Genomic DNA, 18,839 nt, shown 5'->3' with positions numbered 1-18,839 from the left:
AATTTTAGATATGTATTTCGTTTTTTTCAATTATTGTATAACCTTAATTAAAAAGCAGTCACGAAAAAAGTGTAATTTTGCAGAATAATTGTTTTCAATAATATGTACTACACTCTTAATAAAATCAATACCATTTTAATACCACGGCCGTATTATATGGTGACTCTACCGTTTTGGTATTGATATAATACCCTGCGGTATTATTATGAGTAATACTGCCGCGGTATTACTTTATTAATTTATAGTATTAAACAATGAACTTTCAGTATAAATCGTCTTGTAACTCTCGGTATTGATTATTAAATGTACAGTATTAAAACGTTAAAGCATGATAATACTGCCCGGTATTATAAATAATACTATAATTTGATGCCTTTATAATGAAAAATAATACTGCACGGTATTAAATCATTAATTGATGGTATAAAATGCATTGTACATAATCATATTTTATTTTCAATAAATTACAACTTTTAACAAATTTAAAATAAAAATTACTGCTATAATAAATAAATAAAATTATTTATAACTATTACTACTTTACAGGACAAAGTTTCATGAAATATATATATATATATAACTTACAATTAAATATTACTACAAAAAATGTCTAGAAATTACAAATAATCCTGACAAATTACAATTTTGTTTAATCTCCATCGCATCATGTGTTACTAGATCTTTTACATTTATTACTCTGTACAAATTTTCAGTTACTCTAACCTTATAAGCAAATAAATGGCGATAAAAAAACTCAGTTTCCAGAACTTTGAGAATAAGCAGACATGAATTATCATTTTGAATCAGAAATTCAGAAATTATTCCAAACTTTGGAAATATTGTTCCCATTTCGAAACAAACCACAAAGTTGTGTTTATAATTGTAGCCATTGAACCAAATCTGATTTGTTGTCATCATTTCAGTTTTAATACAGATATCATGATCGTTTAAATAGTTTTTTAATGATTCTACAATATCGAAGGAATCATCAAACTCAGACATAGTAGCTTTACAAATTTTGTCAGTCTTAATTCCATGATGGAAATCTAAATTTTTGAAAACATGCGAACTATATTGCTGATGCCTCATGGCAAGTGAAAAACAAATATTTTTAAAGTTTCTATTGTTATGGGCCAATTGAGCAAAATAATTGTGTTTTCCTTCAAACCGCATTGTCCATAGAGAAATTAAAGGGCCAGACATTTTAATTATAAATGGATAATGACACATAAAATGGTGTTTGGGTAGCAAATTTTGATCTGGAAATAGAAATTTAAAGAGCGAATGGTGTTTAATTATAAGCGATTTCAAGGTTAAAATTGATGACTCATTAAAAGATCGAAAAAATATAAAGCTCATGCATTCTAATAATTGCAAAATTAAATCCCAATATTTTAAATGGGCTTCATCGACAATTAAATCTCCCAAAATCATTGGTAAAAACCTGATTAAACACCAAGCTTGCGCAGCTTTTTGACCGATTCTATTTCCAGTTCCATCTAATTTTATTGGACTTATTGGTTTATTTTTCGATTCTAAATATCCAAAATCAAAAGCGGAGATTCTGTTGTTGACTGTTTCAAGATTAAAACATCCCAAACTAATTAATTTTTTGAAAACTAATTTAATTTCATATGGCACGACTCCCTCCAAGAGATCATGCATTATGTCAGCTGTTGGAGAATCTAGAAAATGGTAAAATTGATATAACAAATTCGACAGAAAAAATTAGAATTAAATGATTCTGTTAAACCAAGTAACGAATTTCCACCCAAATTATCGTGAACGACAGAACAAACTGTGCCTCGAAAAATATTTCCCCCAATTGAAATTCCTGTCGTTTCTAAAATCTTAATGTCAGGTAAAACATGTTTTAAAATTGACCCATAACCATATTTTTTTGCGTCTTCACTATAAAACAAAGCTAACAAATGAATTTGCGAAAGTTGAGAATTTATATAATCGGGCAAATTACGTAAAATAAAATAAAGCGCCCCAAGTTTGTGGATCCCTTTTTTAGATCCCAAAGGATTAACTGTTTCAAAGTCATCATAGAATAATTGTAACTGGATTGATTGTGGATATTTAGAAAAGAGTTTGTTATTTTTAAATGACTCAGAGTCACAGAATTTAAAAATTTGTCCATTGGGTTTTGAAATAGATTCGAAATATTGGTATAATTGTGGAATTTGGATTATTTTTTCAAGTGTTTTCAGCAGAGGTACGTACATAAGCGTATCTTCCACGACTACTTGTTGTCTTTTTGCATCTTTAATTTTAGAGTCTATTCTGCTCCCTAAACTTATCTCAGTTGGTAAAATTAAATTATTTCTGCTCTGGTACAAGTTTTGCCTCTGATAGCTGGACTTAACTTTAACAAAACCAGATACTAATGAGCGTATTTGTATAGCAACCATGTCAAATTGTTCACCTAAAGTTTGTTTCCCTAATTTAGTAACTAAGTTAATAATTTCTACAAATACATATTCCATTTCTTTTACAATTACATCCATTACAGAGTTATTAACACCACTTGCAATTATAGAGGAACAGAAATTACCTAAAATTTCTGAAACTATTTTTATACCAGTATCAACGGAGATATTTTCAAAAGTTTTGGGATCCTCAAAGTCAATATTAATCTCTTGTTGAGCTTCACTAAAATTGGAACTATTTAAAGTTGGCTCAAAAAATAGATTTGGTATCTGGGAGCCTATTTCGAGAAACTTATCGTGTGACTTTACATGACGTAAAAATCCACTCCATGTCCCTAACGTTATATTACATGAACTAAAAGGGCAAATTAATTGAGGAAAATTACTGTGTCCATAATTATGTACAAATTTTAAATGAGTTTGAAACTCACTCGCCCTTAAAACTAATATCTGACAGACTGGGCAAGTAAACATTTTTTTAAATGAGATTATTAAAAATATTACTTAATTGAGTAAAAACACTTTTCACCTTTCCCGAAAGATCAGTACTGTCCACGTCAACCTTATAAATATAAACTTGAAGAAATTTCCATAGGCCTTGCAAGTTCTTGTCGTATTCTGCTCCGAAGACGTAGTGTGATTTGAAGAGGAGGTCAATTGCTTGTGCAGAATTCTTAGCGTCAATTGGCAGCAGTACTTTATCTACAACGAGATAAAAGGAAGAAAGTGTTTTCTTGTTTTCTCCAAGACACAAAAGGTTTGGTTGTCTCTTATCCTCGCTCCAAGTATCCAGGATGGATGGTAGAGGAGTTGCAGTCTGGAAAAAAAATGTTATTAAATTCATAACAACAATTTGAATAATTAAAATAGTTAGAATACATTTTAATTTAAAAGTCATTATGTACCTTATAAAATGAGATCAGCAAATTCTTTGCTTCATCAATTGTACACCGACTCCCTTTTCCTCTCCCTTGGGCAGCTGGGGGGATTAAATAAAGAAGAACGAAGAGTGCTGCTACTTCAGAGTCCCAATTATCTTTAAAATAAAACGAATTTTGATAAATTTCAAGGAAAACTTTGTTTTAAATAAACCAAATTTTTAAAAAATAGTATTTTGCAAACCAGACTCCTCTGTTAGAAATTTACATAAAGACGGGGATTGCTTTAAGTCTTTCACTTTCTCCAGCAGCTGTGAGGAAAATGACGGCCAAATTCTTGTAAAGTTTTCTTGTGATTCTCCTTGAAGAAGAGAAAATTCCAAGCGGATCTAACATAAATAAAAATTAATGTTTAACTCAAATAATTAAAAATACTGACAAATAATATTGATTTAATCGGATTATACTAAAAAGTCGCAGTCCGCAAATTTTGTATAAACCAGCAGGATTGATTGTGGATTGACTCGTCGTAAGTAATTTCTGTGCTCGAGGGTGTCTTGCGCCAGTTTAATTATTTCTGCGGATCCCGATTTTGCACTGCTGCCATTTAAACTCCTAACTAACTCGTCATATTGTCCGTTGTCAACGTTGTCATCCAGTTTTGCAGTTTTAGGTTTAGGTCCGCCAGTTCCAAGCTGTGTCTTCTTTGCCCTTAATTCCTTCTTTTTTTCAGTGGTTTTCAGTTTTTGGTGAATTGTCCTCAATCTCCGTTGGATTAGTCCTGACCGTCCAATTTCATCAAAAAGTATATCCTGCAATGCAATAAAAATTATTTAATTACGAAAATTAAATATGAATTAATTATTTATAAAAGTTATATGGTTTACCAAGCCTTCAGTTGACCCAGCGTATCGCCAACATGGAATATATTGAATAATTGCTGACGCCAAATTCTTTTGGTCAGAAGAACTTGGAGATTCACTAAAATTACAAAAAATACAAAAATCAAGTTTAAATATTTTATGGAGGAATTTTAAATACAAATAAATACTTCTTACCCTTTTAGCTCCACAAGTTTTGAAACAAATTCTTGCACAAGAATCACAGCTGACTTGTCATCGACAAACCCTTTTGTGTTGCAATCTGCTACAACTCTGCTAATTTCTTGATTATCATTAATTGAATTACCCAGCACCTAAAATAAATAATAAATAATAATATTTTAACTGTGGGTAATTAATAATTTTATTTTTACCTGATTAAAACCATCCTGTTGCAGCCGTTGAATTTTGGATGATGGTGAATGGGTGACTGAAAAGTAAATAAATATTTATGTACTTATATATTTAGACATTTAAGAATATAAATATACGATTAAAAAGCTCACACATTAACTCGGTACTTGTAGAGCTGTTCCTGTCGTCAGGATTCAAATTAATTGTTATATGATGAGATTCTTCTCCACCCAACTTAAAGACTATATTTGGAATGTTTTCAATTTCTAATAAAATATGAAAAACATCCGAGTCCACCTCTGCCCCCTGATCATCTTCAAGTCGGATAATTACTTCGTTCCCTAAATCGAATTTCGTTCGCACTAGAAAAAATAATTAAGATTGTTGGTTAAAATATTGTTAAATATATGTAATATAAGTTATTAACATAAGTAAATCGTGTGTAAATTTAAAATTTTCTTACCTGAAGTAACAAAATCCTCAAAATTTCCGTCACTTGGAATTAATTTTTTTGATGTAAAAGAATTTGATACTCGAACTAATTTTGTGGAGCTCATGTTGACGAATTGCTGAGTTGAATGTGCCGGGTACGCGTGGGGTAACGGACAAACTTGAGTCATTAAAAACATGGTATAATTTCAATACTGGAAAAGTATTGATCAATACTTTACAGTATTAAATAAGTTTTAAACTCTACTGGTATTAATTTTTTAAATATCAGTATTATTTTAAAACTGCACATTAGTACTATAATAGTAATAACTGTTAATACTATTTGCTGGTATTGATATTTTTTAAGAATCAATACCCAGCTTCTTAGAGTGTAAATTAAATAATTACATTAATTAAGACAAATAATTTAAAAAAATATATATTTATTCTGGCTTATTGTTAAATTATTTGTGAACTGCATATGTAACTTGTTATCATTCCACATTGAAGGGGCCGTACATAAAACATGTTATCGATTTTTTGACAATTCTAACTCCTAACACCTGGCGGGATCTATCTATTTTCCCTATGTTGTGATTAATATGGAGACGACAAGATGCCTTGACCCCCTACCCCGGCTGAAATCGATCACATCCTTTTTGCACAGTAACTTAAGGGAGAAGTCTGTTTCTTTTCTACGGCAAGTGCAAATATGCATGTTCCTACCTACATATTTATGGTCTTTACATACACACAAATTCATCGCCAGTGAGGAGATTTGTTCACATTACAGCTCACAGGAAGTTGGAAACTCATCCCATTTCACTTTTCATATTCTCTGTCGTCGTAAAACTTTCTTGAGTCAGGAAGACTTTTAAACAATGCCGTCCTTGTCATCGCTTTGGCCTATTCCATCCCCGAGTAACCATTCCAACTTTTTTCATATAAATACATACGACTTTGTTCATTTTGGGGAACGTGCAGAAAGCCTGTGATCAATTTGGGTTGGGGGGCAGTAAGGGCTAAGGCGTTCTATCCTTTCATGTAGCTCAAGCCGGGGGGTAGGGGGTCAAAATTCCCCGAAATTCGAAAACATATTTTATGTACGGCCCTTTGCTCTACTCAACATTACCCATATATAGAAAACTTGTATAAATACAGGGTGGTTTAAATGTCAGGTTACAATGGAAAATTTTTCAATGGGAAAAATTCGCAAATCTCCATTAGTTACAGAAATTTTGCCTCTGAAATTCAATATTTTAAGAATTTTGTCATCAGTGTTCCATAAGTTTCGGTAAAAATTAATAAAAATCTCAATCCCAAATCCGTAACTAATGGAAATTTACGAATTTTTCCCATTGAAAAATTTTCCATTGTAACCTGACATTTAAACCACCCTGTATGTGAGGATCTCATTTTCTCACCCGTACAAGATTTGTGCATGGCTTACATATGTAATTACTCTTGTCAAGGACTAGAGAATTAGAATATGCATATGTAACTTTTCCTGTATTTTTTGTACCCGTTCATAAAATTTGGAAGTTTGCTATATTCATCAGAATTGTTGCTAGTTTGATAAATACATATGTATTGATACATATGTACAAAATTCCATTATTACGTATGTATGTGCGTCATCGTTTCCTAAAATTGTATTTATTACATGAGAAATAAGGCGAGTTTGAGAAACACGAAATGAATGAAGTACATATTTATTTTCAAAATTAAAATACCTGAAAAACGAATAGTTTTTTTCATTGTTATAATGAATGAATTTTGACTAAACACAGGTACATATATATATCTTAATCAGGCGCACTACAGATCAGACATATGTACATGTGCACATATGTACATAGTCGAATATATTTAGAAATATGTAATTACAAATCACGTCTTGCTTTACTGTCCCCCTTTCATTTCAGTCATAACTTTACATATCTTCTTACAAAAACCGGAGAAAAAATAAGACTACAAGGGTTGACGTAACGGGCATGTGTGGGTACGTATACAATCTACAAAATCTGTCCAACTTTACGTCTGCCCGAATATATCGTCACATACATACATATTTACATATATTGAATTATGTCCATTTAAGAAACTTGCCTAACTATGAATGAATGTACACAGGCGTCCGTGGACAAGTGTGACAAATTTAGTTACGATGGAGTGCACTCTTAAAAATAATGTTGCCCCTACCCATTTGGCTGGTAAATGTATCTATGCTGAATTTTAAATTACGTAAACTGTACAATATCTGGAGTCAACTTTACGCTTTATCAAATTAATGTTAATCAGAGCTTACTTAGATACATAATATGAATAAAATTGAGGCTCAATTTACTTTTCAAACGGGTGACATTATTTTTAAGAGTGTGTCATTTCGAGGGTGACTAAAGATCCAGCGTCTCTCTCATTCTTCCTGAAACAAAGAAAGTCAAAGTCCACACAAAGCTTTTCTTTCGATCTGGCCAAGCCCCCGCAATCGAGTTTCATCTCATAAGTGGGATACATGTTAAAATAATGTGAGTTCATCTTTTACTAGTGAACTTCCAAGGAAGTTAATTTTCCACACGTTTTGATTTTTAAGGACTTTTTGAATTAAGTTTCTAACCATTATTCAAACTGGGCGGAGTATAGTAAACTTTGAAGAAACTTCACTCCGATATAAAAATGGTAAGCAACTACATAAATTCATTATTTAAGTTAATTAAGAGTTAGCCAGTTAATAAAATCGTTTTTCTCAAGTAGTAGTTAATTTAATAATTTCATAATTTATTTACTGCTGGTTAATAATCACTTACTGTAAAATCTAGTCACTAAATTATTATTAAAAAGGACTTTAGCGTTAAAAAATATTTATGCATTTCTTAAAGACAATTACATACATATTTTGAGACGTTATAAAAGTTTTTGAAAATTTGGATGACATTGTTGTTGAAGTATTTTTTTAGTGAGTAGAATATGATGCATATTCCTCAAACAATATTATTAAATTATTGAATTATTGATGTGTTTAAAAGATTATTAAATATTATGGTTAAAATTATGTACGCCATTTTTTACTAAACTTATTCTACTTTTTCCATTTTTAAGATTTGGCAATTTAGCAAAATATACATACATATGTACATACACTTTGGGGATACTCATCTCGGGCTTGCAACTTTACATTTTTCCAAACACGTAGGCATAGTTTAAAAAAATTGTAAAATTTTGCCTGCCAGGAGCTTACATTTTTACCCCCATTTTTCAAGCAGTAGATAAAATAAGTAGCAAAAATAAGTTTATAAAAACAATGGTTGTGTCAAAATTCAAAAGTGCAACTAAAATTTTTAAAAAACGTAACAATAATTTTACTGTGCAAAGGTCCATAAAAATCGAATTGGTGATTGGATTAATTGTGAATAGTGCATTTAAGCGAAATTCATTCACAACTCATCGGCGGTACATACATATGTACGTACCGTCAATTTATAGTGCAGTATTTTAAGATTTTTAAGATAAGACATTTTTAAATTGTATGTATATCCCTTTCCCATGGCATCCAAAGAATCTAAATACTCCCGTTTTTTAAACTTCAAAAGTATAATCCAGCCATAATTTTTCAAATTAATTTTATGAAATGCAAAGTATTTTGCTAACTTTTTCCATTTTTAATTAATGTTTTAGATTCAGGCCTCTTCATACATCGATAACACACTTTGCCGTCAACACATCAACTTGGTCTAAGGGATATAAGTTTCTGGTGAGTAAATTTACCCAGCATTTTCTTTATTGTAATTTTCAAAGAAGCTTCAATTTTTATTTCGCATAGTTTTGAATGATCAAAATAAAACTGATTAATGTAAATAATTTGGAGACAAATCATCACCTCTATTTTTGGGTAATGATTACGTAGCCGTTTTGACACCAATGGAAAATTAGTAAACATTAAAAATGTGTGTAAACGTCTTTATTTTTAAGAAAATAAATTGTTTCACATACAAAAATCTTGTTAGAATTTTTTGTAGGTAACGACGTCACATAGGTTTAGTACACGATTAATTTGGGACTTATGTATATTTCCCGTTGATGATAAAAGTGTCCTTAATCATTACCCAAAAATATAGCACTATACATATGCATTATCTCCGCAGGTGACGATTTGTCCCGAAATTATTTAGAGTGATGATATGAATTTAAAAGATTGGTTATTTAACAGGAGCAGACAAACGGAGATGTCACCGTGCCAATCCATAGTTGCAGAACCTTTTCGGATATCATATTTAGATTTCCCACCTGGTAATTAAACTCATTGCTGTATTTATGAATTATTTATTTATTTTTCCATAATGCTAACAAAATTTCTCTCTTGCACTAACCCAGAACTTGGAGCCAGGAAACATGAAGTTACCCGTCAACAAGTTAGGTACATGGAAAATCTCCGAAGACACCCTGTGGATGCATCATGCAAACAAATAACTTGACGGATTAAGGTGACCAACATTAATTATTTGGTCTTTAGCAAAGACTCTTTAGTCTAGTTATTTCGCATAATTTTGATAAAGTATGTAGTTTCCTGTTCTTGTTAGGTAATTAGTAAAAAAACGTGGTTCAGTCGTATCAAATAGTTCAACTCTATCGAGGAATCCAAAGTTTACATATATTGTAATCCGGGTGACTTAATATTCTTGAAAGGTGTCAGCAACAAATTCGTACAATGCAAAACCTTATTTTGAATGAAACTTATTGGCTGTTTTCTATTATTTGCACCATAATGAAAAGCTTTAATACAGTTCTCTTGCTAATTGCAGTTTTCAATTTCGTGAAATATTTAAACCAAATCGGTTAAGTGGAAGGGCAAACTTGAAACCCGTACTTGTGGCGATTTAAGTACTACTGCAGTAATATATATGCATATGTTTAATAGAATTTTAGCGTCTCGATAGGGTTTTTACATACAACCCGAACCGCTACTCTACCAGTAGGGTTCTCCGGTACTGAACCAGTAGATTATTTGCACTGCTTCAGTTACCGAACAATTTTCTGTCGAGTTGAATGAGTTCTTGTCGCCGTTTCCATGTTAAGGCCTTAGCGTCTTTGATCCATTGTTCTCTCTGTTCCGATCCTACGTAATGGGCATAAGTCCCTTCTTCATCCGTACCCTGGTTGTCTCCATATTTATTTTGCTCATCAAAAATCATCTCCTCTTCTTGATGCTGCCCGTTTTCCAAATTAATGGGACCCCCGACCAGAGTGTTTGGCGCGATTTCTCCCTCCTCCTGTCCAAGCATAGTACCGAAGCGGGAGTGTCGTTGGGTTACGTGACGGGCTTGTGAACTAATAGGGTCTCGGTGGGTCGAAGTAGCCTTAGGAGTAAATCTTAGATCGGGTCTGAAAGGTGTCTCGTCGAGGGTTCTTCCAGATGTGGACATTAAGGTGGTTCTTTCTGTTTCGTCGGGTAGTTAACTGGTCGTCTATTTCTTCCTCAAATTCCGAAATAACCAGTTCCAGTTCTTATAAATAAGAGTATTGGAAGGTGTTGTTGAAACAATATCCGTTTCAATAGCGTGCTATGTTCAACTTGAACAAGTGACAGGTTTGCTTCCTACTTCGAGAATAGGAAATATTTTTTATTTTAATATTATTTTATTTATTTTCCACCTTGGATTGGTTAAGTAGCTAAGAAGGTTGCACCAGCCACTTGAATGCGCGCTGGTCTACTGCTGCTATATGTACTTGACATAGAACAGGCCGGTTCGACCCTTTCATTCTCCCTGCTTCCACCATATAATTGTTTACTAATATATTTGTTATGATGCTCAACCTATTTAGTTTTCAACAATAAATTTGGGAGCAATGTAACGCTAAGCCATTAAATTCCCTACCGAAATTAGTTATATCCCTACCGAGAAACTTGTAAATTGATGCCGATATTTGATTCCCTCTAAACAGGCTCTAAATACTTTCAGTATTCTGCATTAGCCTCGTAAATTTCTTAAAAATTTCTCCTGTTAGTATTAGCGACAATTTGCTCGTAATTCTGCAAGTTAGGCTTTAAATGCTCGGATCCGGTTTGCGATTTCATCAATTTTGATTAGCGAATGTACTTTAAATGGGTACAAATTTACACAGGTGACCCACTGTTTGTCTGCGTTTCTTGTCCCCAATCACTTTCGCTGTTCTGCAGTTTACGGTTTTTTCAGTCAGTTTTTAGAGCGTGAATATTACCTCAGTTTTTGATGAAAATTGCAGTTAACAATTTGTACTGTTCACTTGCGATTTGCTGAACCAATTTCATTAGTTAATAAATTTCTCATTGTACACAAGTTAAGAGTCATTAGGTCACTCAAAAGCATTACTTCCCTGCTGAAATCTCGCTGTTAGCACCATGTTGGAATTCTCAAGCTTTTTAGATCGTTGTTCAAAATCATGAGTGACAAATGTGCTTCTTTTCTTCTGTAATAATGATCGTAGTTTTTATAGACGCCTGTGGAACCTATATTCGTCCGTTTTATGCGGATATTCGTACATTAAAACCATAAATTTGTACATCGTAGTGTTGTTTTGAAGGTTAACTAAGCGTTTGCGCTTCTGGAGTAGCCATCGTAATTTACTTGTTGAAGTGTAGATATACGTATTTTGTATATGGTATACACAAAAATTCTGATGAATGATAAACAGTATATCATTCCCTTGTAATTTCTGCCGCTAAGGAAATTTCACCTTACGAAGCGAATCGTGGGCTGAAGTTTTACAAATTAAAACGGAGGTAAAACAGGTGTCATGAAGGAGTTGCCATTTATTTCGTTTTCTCTCCTCGTCCCAAGAGGGCTATGTATTTAGGTCCGACTTCAAAAATAATTTCTATTAAAAACCACTTGTATGAGGTCGTGGTGCTGTAGAGCACGGCTTCATATAATGTATTTACGAGAATTTTCTGTTAATCTCATTTCATTATTTTCATGCCTGGAGAATGTATCGAAAAAGTCATCAATTTTTTCCTTCATTTATTGATTTGACTTTCTTTTCGGCGTACAAAATCTGCAGAATTTCTTAACATTTTCGATTACTTTGCGACGCGTTTTTGGCTTGTGCTTAACATTTTTCACTGTAAGATTTAACGGTCGTTTATTCCTTGCTTCTACAGCTTCAGTGAAAAAGAAACTTTTAAATATTTGTCCATATTTGTAATGTCAACTCTAATTTTCAACACTTCCATAGCGTACATTGGGACTATCCGCGCCTTTTATTACTTATAAGACTAGAAGTTATCTTGTGTACTTGTGATGTATTAAAACAAAATCCATCTCCTTCACGTACATCTATAAATGATCGTTGAATTACTCTTGCTGAAGAAAGAGCTTCTGATGCCATCAATTATTAATAATATTTGATTTGGTTGTTAATTAAGTAAATATCAGCAGGTAAATTTTCTGGTTACGGAGACGAAATGTATTGCTTTATGTATGTGTAAACTGATATCTATATTCTTATATCTAACGTAGTTGTAAGGGTAATACATCGGCGCACTTAAAACTTCTTCTCAAAACAGATGCACTAAAATTTTATGGCATAAAGTGTTTCCACTGCCAGCCAAGGTAACGTTCCATGACTCCTATCTTGTCCCTTTGCCGTCTTCCATCCTGTCTGAATTTTTTCCTATTTCGTTTTCTCGTTATGCTAATTACAGGGTGAATTTTCCAGTTTTCTTTCTGTTTTCTCTCTGGCGCCAAACTGCTGTGGAAATCGTTTGAGCTCAGAATATGGAAAATTTCTGCATAATCTTTCTCCAAATGATTTTGTTATATGTTAATCTTTTGTAGGGTTGGTCAATTGCGGATTGACTTTCGCTAGAATGTTAGTAGAGATTAGAGTTTAGTAGAGATTAGTAGAGATTAGAGATTAGAATGTAGAGATTTGCCAACTCCCACTAGACGTTCGCAGAAGGAGCCAAATGTTTCTTATCCGCTAACTATCTGCGAAACTCAGCATAATAATGACAGGTGGATACGCGCTCGAAACCGGTGACTAATTAGACTAAAACTAAATTATCAACTAACGAATAGCGCTACACAAGGAAATTTCGTGATGTGATTCGTACTACCGTTAAGGGGGACCGTACTGTACGCACGGTCCCATTAATTAAAACCACCCCTATAAAAAAAAGGTGACAGCTAAAGCCTAAAGTTTCTCATCAATCTACCTATTTTTCAACAGAATTTTGGTAGCAATGTAACGCTTTTCGCTATCCCTACCAAGAATATTTGCAAGTGATTTCGATATTTGATTTCCCTGAAAATAGGGACCTACAGGGGAAAATTTTTTTACGGTGTCAGAAAAATACAAATTAAATAATAAAATTGACTGGATTGTGCATTGAAATATTATCTTACATATGTACATATCAATTTATGGTAAAAATTTGATATTCCACATACAAAAAAACGTCGGTACCACCCTTCATCTATTGATGAAATAGAATGACAGGGTGTCAAATGTTAAAGTTATGCATAAATGTAGTTGGCAGAATCCTTGGTTTTACTGCGCTTCGGATCTGATGTTATAATGAATGTGTGACTAATAATTATTTTGCATTTATGTGCTAACTTTTTTTCACCTCGATTATCACAGAGGGCGAATGGATCCTTCAAATTTTTCAAGTTGTGGAAGGTCTTGTATTTGAAATGTTCTTGGTATTGAGGCTGTATGTGTACCAAAATTAGTGGGATAAGGGGCTCTTCGGTCAATATCGTTCCCCTTTGGGCACGTAAATTTGCTACTCGGCAGAAGATGGATGTCCTCATTTCTTATGGCTTTTGACAGGTGGTCATAAAATGATTTACACGATCTGGCACACACTCCTTCTCGAACAGACGACTAAGCTCAGGTCATCGTAGTTCAAGCCATGGATTGGATTGAATTCCTAGGTCGGTGAAGCATATTCGTTCTTGAGGTCTCTTTCAGCTAGTTCGAGCTAGAGCGTTGCTGCCTCGGATAAATAGAAACGATCCTCGCATAATCTGTATAATTAGCCACAATTGTTTATAAATTTGGCGTGCGGGAGCCAAAGTTTATGGATTTTCAAAAACATTCGATGTGTTCTATTTTATCGATAACAAATCCCCGATGCAATCCGGTTTTTGGATTTTCAAAAATATCCGCTCCTTCAGACCCATTTATTGGAAAAACAGCCTATCTAATTCAAACGGATCGGATCGGGCCACGGTTTGTGCCGACTCAAGTCTGCTTAAAAACATTATCAACCTTATTATCTCCTTTTTTCTCTTTTTTGTCTTCATTCGATTTTCCTACTTTACGATACATTACGCGATACATAGATTTAATAATTTTTGAGTCAAATTCATCGGGTAATATGCTTTTAGTAGTTGTTCGTCATTGAATAACGATTGGGTCAACTTGAACAGCTCGACCTAAATTTTATTTTTTGATAATCTTTATGTCATTACAAGTAGCGATGAATCTGTTCCACGTGCTCGAAGTTTTTTATATGCGAAGAAAGTCAAAATCCGATATTTCAATGACGGCAAACATTACGTTAGGCCACGACTCTCGTGCTATAAGCAGCATTGAATTTCAGTTTATGTCCATTCATGGTATGCACTATGTACTTCGTACACATTCGTTTACGTGCGTTCTGCGTAGCCTATATTAACTTGGCTTTTAGCAAAGAAACTTCTCTCGCTCAGCTAACCAATCTCGCGCAATATGTACAACGAAGTAGGGGCAATGTTTACTTTGTAACTTTCTGAATGTTGCCGTGTAAGGTGAGCAAGACGAGAGTTGAAAAACCAAATTTTACTGTTCAACGACGGAATAATAAGAATTGGCACTTTGAATTGAGAAATTTCGAACATGTTCACCATGTTGCTCCAAACAATTCCTTTGCATTGTATTATCGTATTCTCATTACCGTTCCAATTCATATCACGATCGATCGCAGGAACGACCAGAATGCGATGATTTTTTTAAAGTTGAATAGAGGTCACACTTGTCTGAAGGATGTTTTCCTGGTGTCCTGAATTTTGCACTCAAAGATGCTCCCACGAACGTATCTGAAATATTAGTCCATAAAAATCATTTTGTATTGATCAATATTACTTACAATACGATGACGCCGCGGTCTTGCCCCGATTTAGATTAGACTAAATTAATATAATTAATTAATATTAATGATTTATCCTTAAATAAACACGTATACACGGGTGGATTATTGGGGCGTAAACATACTGTTCGCACGGTCCCCTCAACTAGCACCACCAGTATTGTTACAAAAAGGGTGACAGCTACAGCCCAAAGTTTCTCATCAATATACTTATAGATTTTTAAAGAATTTTGGGAGAAATAATTGATTCCCTATAAACAGGGGCTAAATACACAATAAATCGGCATTTTCAGCATTCTGCATTAGCCTTTTCAATTTCTTTAAAATTTCTTCTGCTAGTAGTAGCACCAATATGGCTCGTGATTATAATGTTAGGTTAAAGGCTTCAATCCGTTTTGCGCCCGGCTCAATTCACGATATGGATTTTATTATGCTTTTGTGTGTGTTTAGTTATTCATGGAAATATGTGTCGTCTTTGTTTATAATTATGAGAAATGGAAGAGACAAGTTGACACAAAAGTCTGGAGTTTTATGACAAGTTGTAGCTGGTTTTATTTACTGTTTACTCGACAAAAGCTCCAGGCATACTAATCTCCAAAATCTCATTCTCACATTCATCTACGTATACCCATCCATGGCTACTTTGTTTAATTCCACTATCTTACATACATACTATTGAGACTCAACTATGAGATGTTTTTGCGTTTTTTGGAGATTCTACCTTGGACTATGTTGAGGTGTCGGTTCCGGTGTCGGTTGTGGAATTAATTTCACCGATGGGGATGGAATGTTTTCTTGGTATTAAGATATTATTTTGAGTGTCAATTTTGTTAATTTGTTATGACGGAATTTTTTGCACGCGCAGCAGTTACTCGGTTTTAAACTTCAAAAGTATGACAGCCTAAGTTTACCGTCGTCGATTGTTCTACTCCTCAGCTTTGGAGAGCAATTGATCACGCCTTTGCTTATCGTAGAGGACGAATGCGTAATTCCGGGCTTTCAGGTGTGGCAGGTTGTGGAAGGTCTTATACTTGAAGTGCTCTTAGTACTGACGCTTCGATGATTAATTGGAAGAGGGACTCTTCGGTCAACATCATCCCGCTCTGGGCATGTAGATTTGCTATGGTTAAAAAGAAGGATATCCCCGTCTCTCCAGGCTTTTAACGGGTAGTTATGAAATGATTAACCTGATCTGGCACAGAGTCCTTCCCGGAAAGGCGCCCCAGCTGTGGCTATCGCATTTCAAGCCATTGCTGGGATTGAATTCCTTGGTCGGTTTATCATAACCCGTTCTAGAGGTCTCTCTCAGCTAGGTGGAACCAGTGGGCGGCTGCCCCAGTTAAATTTCTTCCAAGTGTGTATACCTTTAACATCATCGGTTTAATTGGCGACATGTGGTTCATACTCTTTGATAAACTTGGCCGAGTGGGTTTCGGGTGTTCCATAGAATGGATGTCTCTTTGCTGGAGGACCGAATGCATCATTAAGCCAAACGCATTTGATCCTATGTCCAAAGAACTGGATGCCGCGATTATGACATCTCGTCATCGGAGGTTGTTAGTTCTTATACTTGCGTCATTCCCCTTCACCTCATCGTCAGTTTCGTTCACTACTGCGCCGTACGACATTTTCGTTAACTTTGGTCCCTTGTTGAAAGTCTGTCTTAAGTGTAAGAGAATCCTTTCAACGAAAGTCATCGAACGAAGTATTTATATGTGTTTAAATAGGCTAATAACTGCATGGTTTAGAACTCTAACAAAGCAAGGATACATATTATTACCTTGTTGATTCAAAACAACTTACTCTCTCTTACTTGCTCACTGAAACTGAGTGAGTTCAAGGTTTCAGGCTCGGTGTCTTAGTTGAATCTATGAAACTAATCAGCATTTCATAGCTCGTCGCACGTTTTTTCATCACCGTTTATTACTGTGTATATCAATTTCCAACATTCTTCTCAGGAAGATATCTAAATTAACTATAAATCTGTACATGCCTACTCAACGTAATTTCGATGTTAAATGTTGTATCCCCTCTTTTTAATATTGTCGACATGTATTATTCAAACAAGCTTAATTATACCGTCACGTGTTCCCTCGTCAACGTCCCGCACCCCCATGTTGACAATATTTTACTCAATTGAAGTACTAATATGGGATTCTCCAGACCATGCTAGGATGGTTTTCAGTGGAAAACAAGAGAGGAAGATATTTTGCGAGACTTCTCCGCAGAAGCACTCTGGGATCCTCGTTTACTGGGCGCATCACCTTCTCTGTTGATTGACACGCCGCCATTGGTACTTGTTTTGCTTTCTCAAACATTGCAGGTTTCATGATCTCATCCAATTTTTGTGACACCCTACTTCTTATGAATGCAGTACTCGTCATGTGAATTGCTGAATTTCCAGTTTTTGAATGGTGACGCAGTGTTTGTGGTTGGTGATCAATATTGTCGATCACGACACTCGCCCCGCAGAATATTTGCTCTGACACTTTGAAGTCTGATCAGCATAATCTAAAACAACAATGTTTGCCCGCTGGCTGATGTGGGTGTTTCCGTCTCTAAATCTAGCTTTTCTTTGTTCGTTGTTTGGGAGTGCGTAGGGGCTGCATCTCTTAATTTCCTAGTTTCCATTTTTGTCCTCCACCTTGTCAGGGCAAAGTAATAAATCCTTTGTTACCTACCGACATGTAACTGCATACATGAAACAATGGTATGATAAAGATGAATAATAAAGTGAAAAATGACTCAACAAGATAAAATTCTCTATTTTACATGGTCTAAGTATGGAAAATAGAAGCCGATTTGTAATTCTCGAGTACAAAATAAATATGTCGGTAAATATATATTTTCCTATAAATATCTTAATTAAATTAAGTTAATTTTCATAATATTCCTATTAGAACAACATTGATAATTAGGATATTAATTTATCTTAGCTTGTACTAATTTAAAATATAATATTTTTTGTTCAATATTTACTGATTAACTTAAATGCCCTAACGAATATCAATTTATATATACGTACGTCATCCTCCTTTCCAGCTAAAATATTTTCGTAACGATAAATATAGATGAAAATTTGTTAAATTAAATTAAATAAACTTCATAAATATAAACATGTACATTTGTGAAGCTGGTGGAAATTTTGTGTACACATTTATTTATTTACAACCTTAAGCATAATTTTTTATGTATTCATGACAAAACACTTTTCAGACTCAGCACAGTTGCATATGTATGAAAATATGTAGATACACAAATGAGAAACAATAATGAGTAGCAATAATGAAAACCGGAATCTCGAGGGTCACAAAAAAATTTGACTTTGTTAATATTTGCATAATTGGTAGAGGTGATTTTTGCGAGTACAACGGTATCAATATTTTGGTTCAACTCCGCCCCCTTCCCCGTAGGTAGTAGCCGAAAGTCGCAAAAATTGTAAACCGGGACGCAGATTTCCAGGCGATATCGACGATAAAAGATATCGAAATGCTGCTTTCAACAAAAGATTCCTAATTTTTTCCTCTACAACCCGAATCGAGCGTTTTTGGAAATTCGAATTATACAATTTTCAAAAAATGACGTTGTCAATAAAATTCTAATTCAGCACCAGGTCGAATAAATACGATAAATCAAAAATGTACTTCAGATATTGTTGCCCTACATGAATTATTAGCCAGCGTTCCTGAATTAATATTTTAAACAAAAGGTGCGATTCAAGTAATGCATATCTAAAAACGTATTCTCG

General features: G+C 34.0%; 1 protein-coding gene and 1 long non-coding RNA gene across 2 annotated transcripts; one reads left to right on the top strand and one right to left on the bottom strand.

The window, feature by feature from the left end:
• Positions 1 to 2,881: 2,881 nt before the first annotated feature.
• Positions 2,882 to 5,328, bottom strand: LOC118439179. The gene is made up of 9 exons (XM_035860270.1): positions 5,012 to 5,328; positions 4,701 to 4,910; positions 4,569 to 4,624; positions 4,372 to 4,508; positions 4,201 to 4,294; positions 3,781 to 4,125; positions 3,558 to 3,702; positions 3,341 to 3,471; positions 2,882 to 3,252 (listed from the first exon to the last, which is right to left on the bottom strand). The coding sequence occupies exons 1-9, from the start codon at positions 5,175 to 5,177 to the stop codon at positions 2,914 to 2,916; spliced, it is 1,623 nt and encodes a 540-aa protein (XP_035716163.1). The 5' UTR covers positions 5,178 to 5,328; the 3' UTR covers positions 2,882 to 2,913.
• Positions 5,329 to 7,421: 2,093 nt separating this feature from the next.
• Positions 7,422 to 18,221, top strand: LOC110860382. The gene is made up of 4 exons (XR_002548958.2): positions 7,422 to 7,659; positions 8,656 to 8,731; positions 9,188 to 9,267; positions 9,352 to 18,221. It is a non-coding gene; the product is annotated as an uncharacterized LOC110860382 (long non-coding RNA).
• Positions 18,222 to 18,839: the final 618 nt, after the last annotated feature.

The sequence above is a fragment of the Folsomia candida genome, unplaced genomic scaffold (genome assembly GCF_002217175.1).
Source record: "Folsomia candida strain VU population unplaced genomic scaffold, ASM221717v1 Fcan01_Sc031, whole genome shotgun sequence".
Classification (NCBI taxonomy): Eukaryota; Metazoa; Arthropoda; class Collembola; order Entomobryomorpha; family Isotomidae; genus Folsomia; species Folsomia candida.
Note: the sequence above shows the minus strand (reverse complement) of the source record. Positions and strands in the feature narration are given on the sequence as shown.